Genomic DNA, 14,380 nt, shown 5'->3' on the forward strand with positions numbered 1-14,380 from the left:
CCTTGGTGCTGGGTAGGTGGGCACAGATGTGTTTTAAACTAAATGTATTGGCTAAGTCTCAGATTTTATCATTAGAGTGAGGGCTTAGTCCATATGTTATGTTTGCATCTATTACTATAGTGCATTATTTTCTGAAACTCCACAAATCAGCACAAAAAAAAGCAGATTCTTGAAATCATGTAGAATTCACCCTTTGTAATGCACATGAAAGAAATGATGCCAAGTCATAAAATGACTAAAAACGCCAATGTGAAAGTAGCTGTAGTTGTAAAATTGTTTTGCAACTTTTTGTTGCTTTTTTTTTTTTTAGCTGAAAGGGAATGATAAATTCCATCTAGGTGTGAACTTCGGCGCAGTGTCAAGTAATTACTTAGTGAAGTATGACAGGAATTTGTCTCTACCGTCTAGATGATTCAAACACACACGGAGGAAATTTATAAAGAGTTCAATTTAATTCTGATTATTGTTGTAGTTTTTTCCACCTTTAAAATACACGGTCTACATCATTAAAAAAAACCACATACATATAAAAAGAAAATGTGTCAGTCCTGGTGTGGTCTCCGGTGATCAGTGAGTAAAGTCATCATCGCTGCATATAAAACGTATACAAAAAAAAGGAGGAGCGTACAGGAAACGGGTCCTATAGACAGCATTCTGCCACACACAAAGTAGAAAAGAGCCAAATTCAGCAGGACTCGATAGTTGGCAAAGAATCGTAGACTGATTCGGGGAACAGTTGGGTCATAGGTACTAGTGGATAGCATGGGGCTCATTCTCTGTGCAGTGGGATTGCTGATCAGATGATAACTGCAAAACCTTCCCAAAAAGTCCTGTCTTCTGCAAAGTGAAGCAAATGTACTGCCAAACTGGAAGACAGAAGATAGAAATTGCTATGATGAAGTACAGTAAAGCAATTCTGTAAAACAAAACCACCCATTTGGATTTTTTTAGAACCTTCCCAAAGTGAGAAAGTATTCAAGTCTTATCAGTGGGAAAGCAAAATCCAAAATGTAACATTTCCAGGACCTTACCCTTTCATTTATTATAGTAGATAGCTGGTACAGTAATCGCACCAGCGTAGCGTTCTCATAGCTACGGATCGGCTGGAGCTCAGGATCACCATGGTACTGTATGTCAAACTTGCGCAATCCATTTATTATCTGGAATTAGAAAAACAAGACTGTCTTTAGTAAAATAACTGAAGTTTAACCACCTCAGCCCCCCTAGCTTAAACACCCTGAAAGACCAGGCCACTTTTTACACTTCTGACCTACACTACTTTCACCGTTTATTGCTCGGTCATGCAACTTACCACCCAAATGAATTTTACCTCCTTTTCTTCTCACTAAGAGAGCTTTCATTTGGTGGTATTTCATTGCTGCTGACATTTTTACTTTTTTTGTTATTAATCGAAATTTAACAATTTTTTTGCAAAAAAATGACATTTTTCACTTTCAGTTGTAAAATTTTGCAAAAAAAACAACATCCATATATAAATTTTGCTCTAAATTTATTGTTCTACATGTCTTTGTTAAAAAAAAATTGTTTGGGTAAAAAAAATAAATGGTTTGGGTAAAAGTTATAGCGTTTACAAACTATGGTACAAAAATGTGAATTTCCGCTTTTTGAAGCAGCTCTGACTTTCTGAGCACCTGTCATGTTTCCTGAGGTTCTACAATGCCCAGACAGTACAAACACCCCACAAATGACCCCATTTCGGAAAGTAGACACCCTAAGGTATTCGCTGATGGGCATAGTGAGTTCATAGAACTTTATTTTTTGTCACAAGTTAGCGGAAAATGATGATTTTATTTTATTTTTATTTTTTTTCTTACAAAGTCTCATATTCCACTAACTTGTGACAAAAAATAAAAACTTCCATGAACTCACTATGCCCATCAGCGAATACCTTGGGGTGTCTTCTTTCCAAAATGGGGTCACTTGTGGGGTAGTTATACTGCCCTGGCATTCTAGGGGCCCAAATGTGTGGTAAGGAGTTTGAAATCAAATTCTGTAAAAAATGGCCGGTGAAATCCGAAAGGTGCTCTTTGGAATGTGGGCCCCTTTGCCCACCTAGGCTGCAAAAAAGTGTCACACATGTGGTATCTCCGTATTCAGGAGAAGTTGGGGAATGTGTTTTGGGGTGTCATTTTACATATACCCATGCTGGGTGAGAGAAATATCTTGGCAAAAGACAACTTTTCCCATTTTTTTTATACAAAGTTGGCATTTGACCAAGATATTTCTCTCACCCAGCATGGGTATATGTAAAATGACACCCCAAAACACATTCCCCAACTTCTCCTGAGTACGGCGATACCAGATGTGTGACACTTTTTTGCAGCCTAGATGCGCAAAGGTGCCCAAATTCCTTTTAGGAGGGCATTTTTAGACATTTGGATACCAGACTTCTTCTCACGCTTTGGGGCCCCTAAAATGCCAGGGCAGTATAAATACCCCATATGTGACCCCATTTTGGAAAGAAGACACCCCAAGGTATTCAATGAGGGGCATGGCGAGTTCATAGAAATTTTTTTTTTTTTGGCACAAGTTAGCGGAAATTGATATATATTTTTTTTTTCTCACAAAGTCTCCCTTTCTGCTAACTTGGGACAAAAATTTCAATCTTTCATGGACTCAATATGCCGCTCACGGAATACCTGGGGGTGTCTTCTTTCCGGAATGGGGTCACATGTGGGGTATTTATACTGCCCTGGCATTCTAGGGGCCCTAAAGCGTGAGAAGAAGTCTGGAATATAAATGTCTAAAAAATTTTACGCATTTGGATTCCGTGAGGGGTATGGCGAGTTCATGTGAGATTTTATTTTTTGACACAAGTTAGTGGAATATGAGACTTTGTAAGAAAAAAAAATATAATTTCCGCTAACTTGGGCCAAAAAAAATGTCTGAATGGAGCCTTACAGGGGGGTGATCAATGACAGGGGGGTGATCAGGGAGTCTATATGGGGTGATCACCCCCCTGTAAGGCTCCATTCAGATGTCCGTATGTGTTTTGCGGATCCGATCCATGTATCAGTGGATCCGTAAAAATCATACGGACATCTGAATGCAGCCTTACAGGGGGGTGATCAGGGAGTCTATATGGGGTGATCACCTCCGTCATTGATCACTCCTCTGTAAGGCTCCATTCAGACGTCCGTATGTGTTTTGCGGATCCGATCCATGCATCAGTGGATCCGTAAAATTCATATGGACGTCTGAATGCAGCCTTACAGGGAGGTGATCAATGACAGGGGGGTGATCAGAGAGTCTATATGGGGTGATCACCTCCGTCATTGATCACTCCCCTGTAAGGCTCCATTCAGACGTCCGTATGTGTTTTGCGGATCCGATCCATCTATCAGTGGATCCGTAAAATTCATACGGACCTCTGAATGGAGCCTTACAGGGGGTTATCAAAGACAGGGGGGTGATCAGGGAGTCTATATGGGGTGATCAGGGGTGAATAAGGGGTTAATAAGTGACGTGGGGGGTGTAGTGTAGTGTAGTGGTGGTTGGTGCTACTTTACTGAGCTACCTGTGTCCTCTGGTGGTCGATCCAAACAAAGGGGACCACCAGAGGACCAGGTAGCAGGTATATTAGACGCTGTTATCATAACAGCGTCTAATATACCTGTTAGGGGTTAAAAAAATCACATCTCCAGCCTGCCAGCGAACGATCGCCGCTGGCAGGCTGGAGATCCACTCTCTTACCTTCCGTTCCTGTGAGCGCGCGCGCGCCTGTGTGCGCGCGTTCACAGGAAATCTCGCGTCTCGCGAGATGACGCACGGATGCGTCCAGGAGGAATAAATCAACCACCTTCCGGACGCATCCGTGCGTTAGGCGGTCGGGAGGTGGTTAAATGGGGGAAAATTTAACAAAATGTAGATTTCTCAGTGTTCTTTAAAAAATGCGGCCACATGTAGATATTACAGATCATTTTATTATGTAGTAAACCTGTAGTTTTGTATGACCCCTTCTTTACTATGGTGCAGTAGTTCTCTAGGTTCTTGGTCATAAAGAAAGGCATCTGCCCCCCTCCCCTGTTAAACATGCTTAATAATAAAGAACTGTCTTATGAGTTACATACATTGTTCATTTCTTAACCTCCTAACAGTCACGTTAAAATTGGAAAAAAAATCTCCCAAAAATGTCAATTTTATTATTGTAGATTTTTAATGTGTCTGCAGTAAATCTTGTTGAGGACAACTCAGGGGACACAATTGCATTTGAACCCGTTAATGACAATTAATTTTAGCCTTAAAGAGGACCAGGATATGAGCTGTGCGCGGCGATTGGCCAGCGCTGCAGCAAGGGACACGCCTCATACAAAAAATCAGTCCAGTACAACAGACGGAGCTGCAGTCATCGGAGCCTATACCGGGCGAACGGAGCGGCGCCCAGACATACTAGTAAGTGCAGGGGGACCCCTGGGTGCCACTCTGCCCACAGATATAGTTAGTTTTTAGTTTGTACACTAGTGAAAGGTCCTCTTTAAGGACCAATAATATTTTACTTTTTTCTTCTAAATTCATTTTTTATTTTGCAGGATTAGTAGTAAGTATTTTAGGACCCATTTTAAAAAGGTATATATAGTTTTTTTTTTTGTTTTTTTTTTTAGGGGGAAAGATCAAAAAGCAGCAATTTTAAGATTATTTTGTTGACTGTGTGGTAAAAATAATTTTATTATTATGTGGGTCACTACACTGTTCCCCCTCCTCCTCCAGACTGAAGGGGATGGGGGGGGCTGCTTTAGCTACTCATATCTCTGGTTTGGTAGCAGGTAGAGATATGTTTTGTATTGTTTGAAAAATGACATTCCAAGTAGGGGTGAGCGATATAAACTACAGTGGGGGAAATAATTATTTGACCCCTCACTGATTTTGTAAGTTTGTCCAATGACAAAGAAATGAAAAGTCTCAGAACAGTATCATTTCAATGGTAGGTTTATTGTAACAGTGGCAGATAGCACATCAAAAGGAAAATCGAAAAAATAACTTTAAATAAAAGATAGCAACTGATTTGCATTTCATTGAGTGAAATAAGTATTTGAACCCTCTAACAAAAAAAGACTTAATACTTGGTGGAAAAACCCTTGTTTGCAAGCACAGAGGTCAAACGTTTCTTGTAATTGATGACCAAGTTTGCGCACATTTTAGGAGGAATGTTGGTCCACTCCTCTTTGCAGATCATCTCTAAATCCCTAAGGTTTCGAGGCTGTCTCTGTGCAACTCTGAGCTTGAGCTCCCTCCATAGGTTTTCGATTGGATTAAGGTCCGGAGACTGACTAGGCCACTCCATGACCTTAATGTGCTTCTTCTTGAGCCACTCCTTTGTTGCCTTTGCTGTATGTTTTGGGTCATTGTCGTGCTGGAACACCCATCCACGACCCATTTTCAGTTTCCTGGCAGAGGGAAGGAGGTTGTCGCTCAGGATTTCACGATACATGGCTCCGTCCATTTTCCCGTTTATGCGAATAAGTTGTCCTGTGCCCTTAGCAGAAAAACACCCCCAAAGCAAAATGTTTCCACCCCCATGCTTGACGGTGGGGACGGTGTTTTGGGGGTCATAGGCAGCATTTTTCTTCCTCCAAACACAGCGAGTTGAGTTAATGCCAAAGAGCTCTATTTTGGTCTCATCAGACCACAGCACCTTCTCCCAGTCACTCTCTGAATCATTCAGGTGTTCATTGGCAAACTTCAGACGGGCCTGCACATGTGCCTTCCTGAGCAGGGGGACCTTGCGAGCCCTGCAGGATTTTAATCCATTGCGGTGTAATGTGTTTCCAATGGTTTTCTTGGTGACTGTGGTCCCTGCTAATTTGAGGTCATTAACTAACTCCTCCCGTGTAGTTCTAGGATGCTTTTTCACCTTTCTCAGAACCATTGACACCCCACGAGGTGAGATCTTGCGTGGAGCCCCAGAGCGAGGTCGATTGATGGTCATTTTGTGCTCCTTCCATTTTCGAACAATCGCACCAACAGTTGTCACCTTCTCTCCCAGCTTCTTGCTAATGGTTTTGTAGCCCATTCCAGCCTTGTGCAGGTCTACAATTTTGTCTCTGACATCCTTGGACAGCTCTTTGGTCTTTCCCATGTTGGAGAGTTTGGAGTCTGCTTGATTGATTGATTCTGTGGACAGGTGTCTTTTATACAGGTGACTAGTTAAGACAGGTGTCCTTAATGAGGGTGACTAATTGAGTAGAAGTGTCTAACCACTCTGTGGGAGCCAGAACTCTTAATGGTTGGTAGGGGTTCAAATACTTATTTCACTCAATGAAATGCAAATCAGTTGCTATCTTTTATTTAAAGTTATTTTTTCGATTTTCCTTTTGATGTGCTATCTGCCACTGTTACAATAAACCTACCATTGAAATGATACTGTTGAGACTTTTCATTTCTTTGTCATTGGACAAACTTACAAAATCAGTGAGGGGTCAAATAATTATTTCCCCCACTGTATATACGATACTATCGTCATAAATTTCGGCAACGATATAGATATTAGTTATATCGCCATATCGCGATAGATGACCACAGAGCGGTAGTGAATTGAAGAGGCTTCTCCCTCACTGCTCCGTGGCCTCCCGACTCTGCACCGCGTTTCAGGGCCTTGCGTTCACACATAGTCAGTGCGCTGGCTAATGGCACGGGGGACATGGCTGATGGCTAATGGCACGGGGGACATGGCTGATGGCTAATGGCACGGGGGACATGGCTGATGGCTAATGGCACGGGGGACATGGCTGATGGCTAATGGCACGGGGGACATGGCTGATGGCTAATGGCACGGGGGACATGGCTGATGGCTAATGGCACGGGGGACATGGCTGATGGCTAATGGCACGGGGGACATGGCTGATGGCTAATGGCACGGGGGACATGGCTGATGGCTAATGGCACGGGGGACATGGCTGATGGCTAATGGCACGGGGGACATGGCTGATGGCTAATGGCACGGGGGACATGGCTGATGGCTAATGGCACGGGGGACATGGCTGATGGCTAATGGCACGGGGGACATGGCTGATGGCTAATGGCACGGGGGACATGGCTGATGGCTAATGGCACGGGGGACATGGCTGATGGCTAATGGCACGGGGGACATGGCTGATGGCTAATGGCACGGGGGACATGGCTGATGGCTAATGGCACGGGGGACATGGCTGATGGCTAATGGCAATGGCACGGGGGACATGGCTGATGGCTAATGGCAATGGCACGGGGGACATGGCTGATGGCTAATGGCAATGGCACGGGGGACATGGCTGATGGCTAATGGCAATGGCACGGGGGACATGGCTGATGGCTAATGGCAATGGCACGGGGGACATGGCTGATGGCTAATGGCAATGGCACGGGGGACATGGCTGATGGCTAATGGCAATGGCACGGGGGACATGGCTGATGGCTAATGGCAATGGCACGGGGGACATGGCTAATGGCATGGGGCAGATGGCAATGGCATGGGGGACATGGATGATGGCTAATGGCAATGGCATGGGGGACATGGATGATGGCTAATGGCAATGGCATGAGGCAGATGGCAATGGCATGGGGGACATGGATGATGGCTAATGGCAATGGCATGGGGCAGATGGCAATGGCATGGGGGACATGGATGATGGCTAATGGCAATGGCATGGGGGACATGGATGATGGCTAATGGCAATGGCATGGGGGACATGGATGATGGCTAATGGCAATGGCATGGGGCAGATGGCAATGGCATGGGGGACATGGATGATGGCTAATGGCAATGGCATGGGGCAGATGGCAATGGCATGGGGGACATGGATGATGGCTAATGGCAATGGCATGGGGCAGATGGCAATGGCATGGGGGACATGGATGATGGCTAATGGCAATGGCATGGGGCAGATGGCAATGGCATGGGGGACATGGATGATGGCTAATGGCAATGGCATGGGGGACATGGATGATGGCTAATGGCAATGGCATGGGGGACATGGATGATGGCTAATGGCAATGGCATGGGGCAGATGGCAATGGCATGGGGGACATGGATGATGGCTAATGGCAATGGCATGGGGCAGATCGCAATGGCATGGGGGACATGGATGATGGCTAATGGCAATGGCATAGGGGACATGGATGATGGCTAATGGCAATGGCATAGGGGACATGGATGATGGCTAATGGCAATGGCATGAGGCAGATGGCAATGGCATGGGAGACATGGATGATGGCTAATGGCATGGGGCAGATGGCAATGGCATGGGGGACATGGATGATGGCTAATGGCAATGGCATGGGGGGACATGGATGATGGCTAATGGCATGGGGCAGATGGCGCTGGCTGGGGGACATGGATGATGGCTGGTGGCAATGGCATGGAGCAGATGGCGCTGGCTGGGGGACATGGTGGCAATGGCATGGGGCAGATGGCGCTGGCTGTGGGACATGGTGGCAATGGCATGGGGCAGATGGCGCTGGCTGTGGGACATGATGGTGGCAATGGCATGGGGCAGATGGCGCTGGCTGTGGGACATGATGGTGGCAATGGCATGGGGCAGAGGGCGCTGGCTGTGGGACATGATGGTGGCAATGGCATGGGGCTGATGGCGCTGGCTAGGGGACATGATGATGGTGGCAATGGCATGGGGCTGATGGCGCTGGCTAGGGGACATGATGATGGTGGCAATGGCATGGGGCTGATGGTGCTGGCTGGGGGACATGGATGATGATTGCCATGTAATTTGTATACATACAGAAGAATATATTGCGATATATCATTATATCGCACATGCTTCAAATTATATGGCGATATAGATTTTAGGCCACATCACCCAGCCCTAATTCCAAGCTTTCAAACAATGCAAGAATTACAGCGATATCTTCAGTACATGGGAAGATATCACTGTTAGAAATCGGGATGCAGTGAACGCAGCTGGAAGTGAAAGTAAAAGCAGGTTTTACTGCTTATCTGGGGCTAATGCTGTAATTTGCCTTGTATGAGAGCCTGGAATGTCAGCTTTCAAACTAGACCAGACCCATGCTTCTAGCTGCTATCAAATCAGGAGATATCAGCAGCTAAAGCAGTCCCCCCTTCCACAGAACAGTTAAAATTAAGAACTTTTCCCACAGCCCGAGCTGAGCTCTGGTTAGGTGGTTAAATAGGCTCTCCTGTCATGTCTGTTTTAATAAATACTTGTATTCCCCATAAAATCATTCTGAAGTAGTTTTCCTCAGAATTCTGCATTGTGCCGTTTTTCTGTTATTCCAACTAGAAATGTATGTTTATGTTTTACTAGTTGGGGGCTTGTCCTTACACAATCTGTCATTCATAGGACCTAAGATAAATACACGCAAATGGTGTAAGAAAAGATGCTCCAGAATAGTTATTAAATGGGGAATACAAGGATTTACTAATACAGACCTATCAGAAGAAATGACTAGTCAAGAAGGAAAATACTAGTTGGATATTATATAAAGAGGTACCGCAATTCATTTGAAGGTATTTTTTTACTTTGAACCTGGAAACCTGCACACATCATTCACTGTGATGCAGCTTTTTTAACAACTCCTCTAAGGGTGAATTCACATTACCGCTATATATTTCAATTTTTCTGGTCTGTTAAAGGAGCAAAACAACGAAAATAATGGAAGTGTCAGATTTGGCACATAACTACAATGGAATCAAGTTCCATTTCCAGTTGGGATTCTGTTTTTTGTCCGGTCTTTTTAACAGAATCTGCGATGGAGGCCCTGAACGGAGCCTCTGAATGCACATGTGAACAAGCTCTAAGACACCAGAAAATGGTGTCTTTACCCTTCAGCCAAGCTATAAGACATAATCTTACCTGCTGTCTGCCTAGTGGTGTCAGGTAAACACCATTTTCATTCTCTATAAAGTCAGGCAATTTATTCCTCTGGCCTTCATCCTGTGCATTCCCAAAGTGTACTGTAAGCTGACTGAGCTGTGCAGAATTCAGCTAAGAAATGGGTGCAAAAAATAAATTCATGAAAAATCCATCACCATAGTCACAACACTATCGTCCTTGATATCACATACAGCCTTTTTGGGAAGCATAAAATTTGGGGCTGCATTTAGAATTTAGTATGTAGCTATAACAACGAGGAATCTGGACTACCACATACATTTCTATGATGACTGGTCATAGAAAAGATCTAAGATTAGTCTGATATGGTAATTGATGCAGAGGTCTATCAGACTAAGGCTACTTTCACACCTGCGTTCGGGTGTCCGCTCCGTTTGAAGGGGCTCACGAGCGGCCCTGAACGCAGCCGTCCGGCCCTAATGCATTCTCAATGGAGGCGGATCCACTGAGAATGCATCCGCCTGCCAGCGTTCAGCCTCCGCTCCGCTCAGTGAGCGGACACCTGAACGCTGCTTGCAGCGTTCGGGTGTCCGCCTGGCCGTGCGGAGGCGAGCGGATCCGTCCAGACTTATAATGGAAGTCAATGGGGACGGATCCGCTTGAAGATGACACCATATGGCTCAATCTTCAAGCGGATCCGTTCCCCATTGACTTTCAATGTAAAGTCTGAACGGATCCGCTCAGGCTACTTTCAGACTTAAAATTTTTTCTAAGTAATAATGCAGACGGATCCGTTCTGAACGGATGCAAACGTCTGCATTATCGGAGCGGATCCGTCTGATGAAACATCAGACGGATCCGCTCCGAACGCTAGTGTGAAAGTAGCCTAAGGCCTCAGGCACACGGCCGTTGTTTTGGTCCGCATCCGAGCCGCAGTTTTGGCGGCTCGGATGCGGACCCATTCACTTCAATAGTGTGCTGTCCGCATCCGTTGCTTAGTTCTGTGGCCCTGCAAAAAAAATAAAAAATAACCTGTCCTATTCTTGTCCGCGCTTTGCAGACAAGAATAGGCAGTTACATTAAAGGCTGTCTGTCCCGTTCCACAAATTGCGGAACGCACATGGACGCCATCCGTGTTTTGCGGACCGCAAAACACACAACGGTTGTGTGCATGTAGCCTAAATGCACACTGTGTGGCGAAACCACACAGTAATACAGTACCAGCTAAGTAGATGAGATTTTCAAAATCTCATGCACACGGTGTGAACGTTTTCCACGCAGAAATGGACTTGCGGTGCAGATTTTTAAATTCGCAGCAGGTCAGTTGTTTGTGGGGATTTTCAGTACAGATCTGGGGCAAAATCCACGATTAGATATACAAGTAACACATGCGGATTTTGATATGGAAACCACTCAAAAATCCACATAAAAAACTGCCCTACGCATATCATGTACAGTAAGGAAAACTGCACAAAAAATAGTGCATTCAAACACACATACATAATTACATGTACAGCAGATCTGAGTTCATGCTGTAGTACATATTCCAGCATTGAGAAGCTGGGTCCTGCAGAGTGAGCCCTGCTCTATGCAGTTGCCCCCTATTATTACATCAGCAGGGCTAATGGATAAGGTGAATGTCTAAAGCAGACCAAACGATTTAGGGTTCCTATTTCATATGCACACTTACCCGGAAAATCTGACAGAGATACTCCAGCGATTTTTCCAAGTGTTCATCGGTTTTCCGAATGCTGTCATACCCTGACTCGTCAAGGTCATTCCCTGTGTAAGTGTTGTTCTGATCTTGATTGTTCAACCCAAACCAAGAGAATAGTGACTGGCTGCCTGTATCTGGATACTGGTCAGAGATGGATTTAGCAGTTTGCTTGGCTTGTATGATCAGTTGAGCAAGTCGCAGAACCTATGCATAAAACTGAATTAGGCATGCCCCGAAGGAGAAAACCGTGTGCACGGTTATATGCACTAAACAGAGATCTATATTTACAGGTATATAAAGCGTATAATATGTTTACGCATGTACAGCACATTTGAATATAAAGGATTGCAAACCTTATTAAAAGAAATGCATTAAAAAGGATCTTGCTAAAAAACACATCCGATAAGACAACTATTATGCTGCAGTGTTCCTCTTGTACGCAGTTCAGTCATGGCTGACTTGCAGATTATTTTGCCTCACTTACCTTCGCTGTTTCTACCCATAATATCTCTACTTGACATATGACACCAATAAGGTTAGCAGAAGTCATAGAAAAAGTAAAACAGATAGCAACAGAATGGAATTTTTTAGAATACTGCGGCCAGGATCAGACCATATAGCAGAATTCGAGCACGTCAGCCTACACATATTCATACTACTTTTAGACAAATATATTTGAAAATACAAAGTTTACATTTTTATCCGACTTTTCGAATTGTATCTGCCATTTCTATGAGCGTATTTTGTACCTTCTTATATGCGATTCTGTAAGCACAGTATGCTTACCAGATTTCTCGTCTCACTACCAAACATCTGCGTGTACTGGAAGTCCTGCCCCTCAAGGCTGTACACGTGACTCTTTATCTTGAAAGAAGCATCTGCAATTGGAGGCTGCCAGGATGAAAGAAAGCTTCCGCTGAGGCTTGGTGACATAAGAAGTCGGTGATGCCGGTGGGGCATAACAGGTTCTGGTTCTAGGAGTAATTGCTCACCTAGAAGGATTGGAAGACCGTGCTTATATACATGGAGAACTGAGAATATGCACGTCTGACACTTCTGCAAAGGCTTTGTTTTTTACCTTTTTGGATCATTTCAGGAAGATTGGGTTGAGAAAAAACCTTTGCTACTCTGAAAAGCATTAGTGCATTCTTGGGGCTGAAAAGGTCACTGCGGATGGCACGGTTCAGATAACGAAGGAACAGCTTTGTGTACATGAGCAGGTTTTCCTGTACAAATGGAGCCCTGTGGGTAAAGAACATCTATAAATGCAGGTGCACTCTACTGCTAACTCTTCATTATTTGTTCTGACAATTTACATATAATGTCAGGTCAGAATAAATCGAGGAATTGACTGTCCAGATGATTTAAAGCGGTATTTCCATCACAATGTGCCCTTCCGGCTGGAAAGAACTGCTGCGGCCATCTAGAGGCACTGCTGGAGTCTACTCACCATTTATTTGAGACTGCGCGGTTCTGTGGTTCATTGCTAAGAGGTGAAGAAGATCTCTCAGGAACATATCTCCAGGGCTGCACGTAACTCAGCCACATCTCCAGTACCTGCAAAGGAGACATCTTTCCAATATAAATAACCAATAAAAAAAATGCTAATGCCCAAAGTGGCCCCTTTACAAAACCAAGAGTCCAAAAGAAGAGGTGAAACAACCAATTTAAAGGGGTTATCCCATGTTTTCAAGTATGCTTAAATCTGTTGTTTATGCCACCACCAGCAACTTACCCAATGCACGTTATTAGCGATTCCTCCTCCTTTCCTCTATAAATGACCTTCTTTTGCAGCCTTATTAGTTACGGCCACCTCAGCGATACTGCCGCGGTGCACGCTATCCTCCTGTTTTTGTTATTCTACACAGCCCGACCTGACTCACAGGCCTGCGCATTTTCGCATGCGTGATCAATAACTTTCCTCCGTCCTGGTTCCCCCCCCAGAGAAATGAATGCGCCTGCGCGCTGGTTATTTCTCCTGCGCTTGTCAGTCCACTTACCATGGGTATCTAGTTGCAGGAAGGGATAGGAGAGTAGGAGTGCAGAGGCGGCTGCTGAAATGAATTCCGTCTCACACGGGAGCACGCACGTAAAGAAAGGAGGCAGAGTCATTAGATCAGCAGAGCGCTGATCCCGCTGTCAATCAATAGAAAGGACAACGCCCCCTGACTGACCAGCGGCTTGGAAAGCAGAAGGTGGGATAAGCCCTTTAAGAGTTGCCGTTAAAAATATCTAAAGCTAATATTGGCTTTTTTGGGTAAAACCATTGTTTTTATCCATATTCGTTTTTACAGGTAACCTGAAATATATTTAACTCTACATACCGCTCTAAAGGAGGCATCCAGAGGCCAGTGACCAAAGCAATGCTGCAGAAAGATGTATAGCTTCGGCTGAATGAATCTTGGGATAACAACTCTAACAAGGAAGTGAAAAAACAAACAAAAAAAACACATAAGCGGAAAAGTCACTTATTACGGATATGAGCTTTCAAAACTGGTTGCATCCATACATCTAGCCAGCGTAACATGTTTCCAGTCCGCTCCTGCACAAAACAATTGGACTTGCTAGTTTTGTAAATGGAGCACCAGCAGAAAACTCACGCACTTTTTTAACTCTTCCATTGGACTCGGTGTGTGAGAGTGAGCAGAAGGGGATGATTGCTCCGGTCGTAGGCTATTGGCGAAGGCGTGCAAGTGTTTCACAAGAACTCTGATCAATAACACATGTTCCTCCGTGGGCTGGAAAGACTCCTGCAAATCAGATACAGAGGGGGGCATTTTACTACTGTGCACACGTTCCAGAGCATGAGCCTAATAGCAGTACCCAGCCATAAAATAAAAAACAAGCATTGCATTTGAAG

At 44.6% G+C, this 14,380-nt stretch overlaps 1 protein-coding gene across 2 annotated transcripts in view; it reads right to left on the reverse strand.

Annotated features, from left to right (window-relative positions):
* Nucleotides 1–430: 430 nt before the first annotated feature.
* Nucleotides 431–14,380, reverse strand: part of SMPD4 (sphingomyelin phosphodiesterase 4) — a 33,493-nt gene continuing 19,543 nt past the window's right edge. For both annotated transcript variants that reach the window (XM_040416414.1, XM_040416413.1), the window contains 9 exons: nucleotides 14,125–14,270; nucleotides 13,845–13,935; nucleotides 12,971–13,077; nucleotides 12,599–12,762; nucleotides 12,307–12,512; nucleotides 11,494–11,724; nucleotides 9,825–9,956; nucleotides 1,032–1,160; nucleotides 431–866 (listed from right to left, as the gene is read on the reverse strand). In XM_040416414.1, coding sequence (XP_040272348.1) covers nucleotides 543–866; nucleotides 1,032–1,160; nucleotides 9,825–9,956; nucleotides 11,494–11,724; nucleotides 12,307–12,512; nucleotides 12,599–12,762; nucleotides 12,971–13,077; nucleotides 13,845–13,935; nucleotides 14,125–14,270 — 1,530 coding nt within the window. In that variant the 3' untranslated portion in view covers nucleotides 431–542. The remainder of the gene's footprint in view (nucleotides 867–1,031; nucleotides 1,161–9,824; nucleotides 9,957–11,493; nucleotides 11,725–12,306; nucleotides 12,513–12,598; nucleotides 12,763–12,970; nucleotides 13,078–13,844; nucleotides 13,936–14,124; nucleotides 14,271–14,380) is intronic.

Source organism: Bufo bufo, chromosome 2 (genome assembly GCF_905171765.1).
Source record: "Bufo bufo chromosome 2, aBufBuf1.1, whole genome shotgun sequence".
Classification (NCBI taxonomy): domain Eukaryota; kingdom Metazoa; phylum Chordata; class Amphibia; order Anura; family Bufonidae; genus Bufo; species Bufo bufo.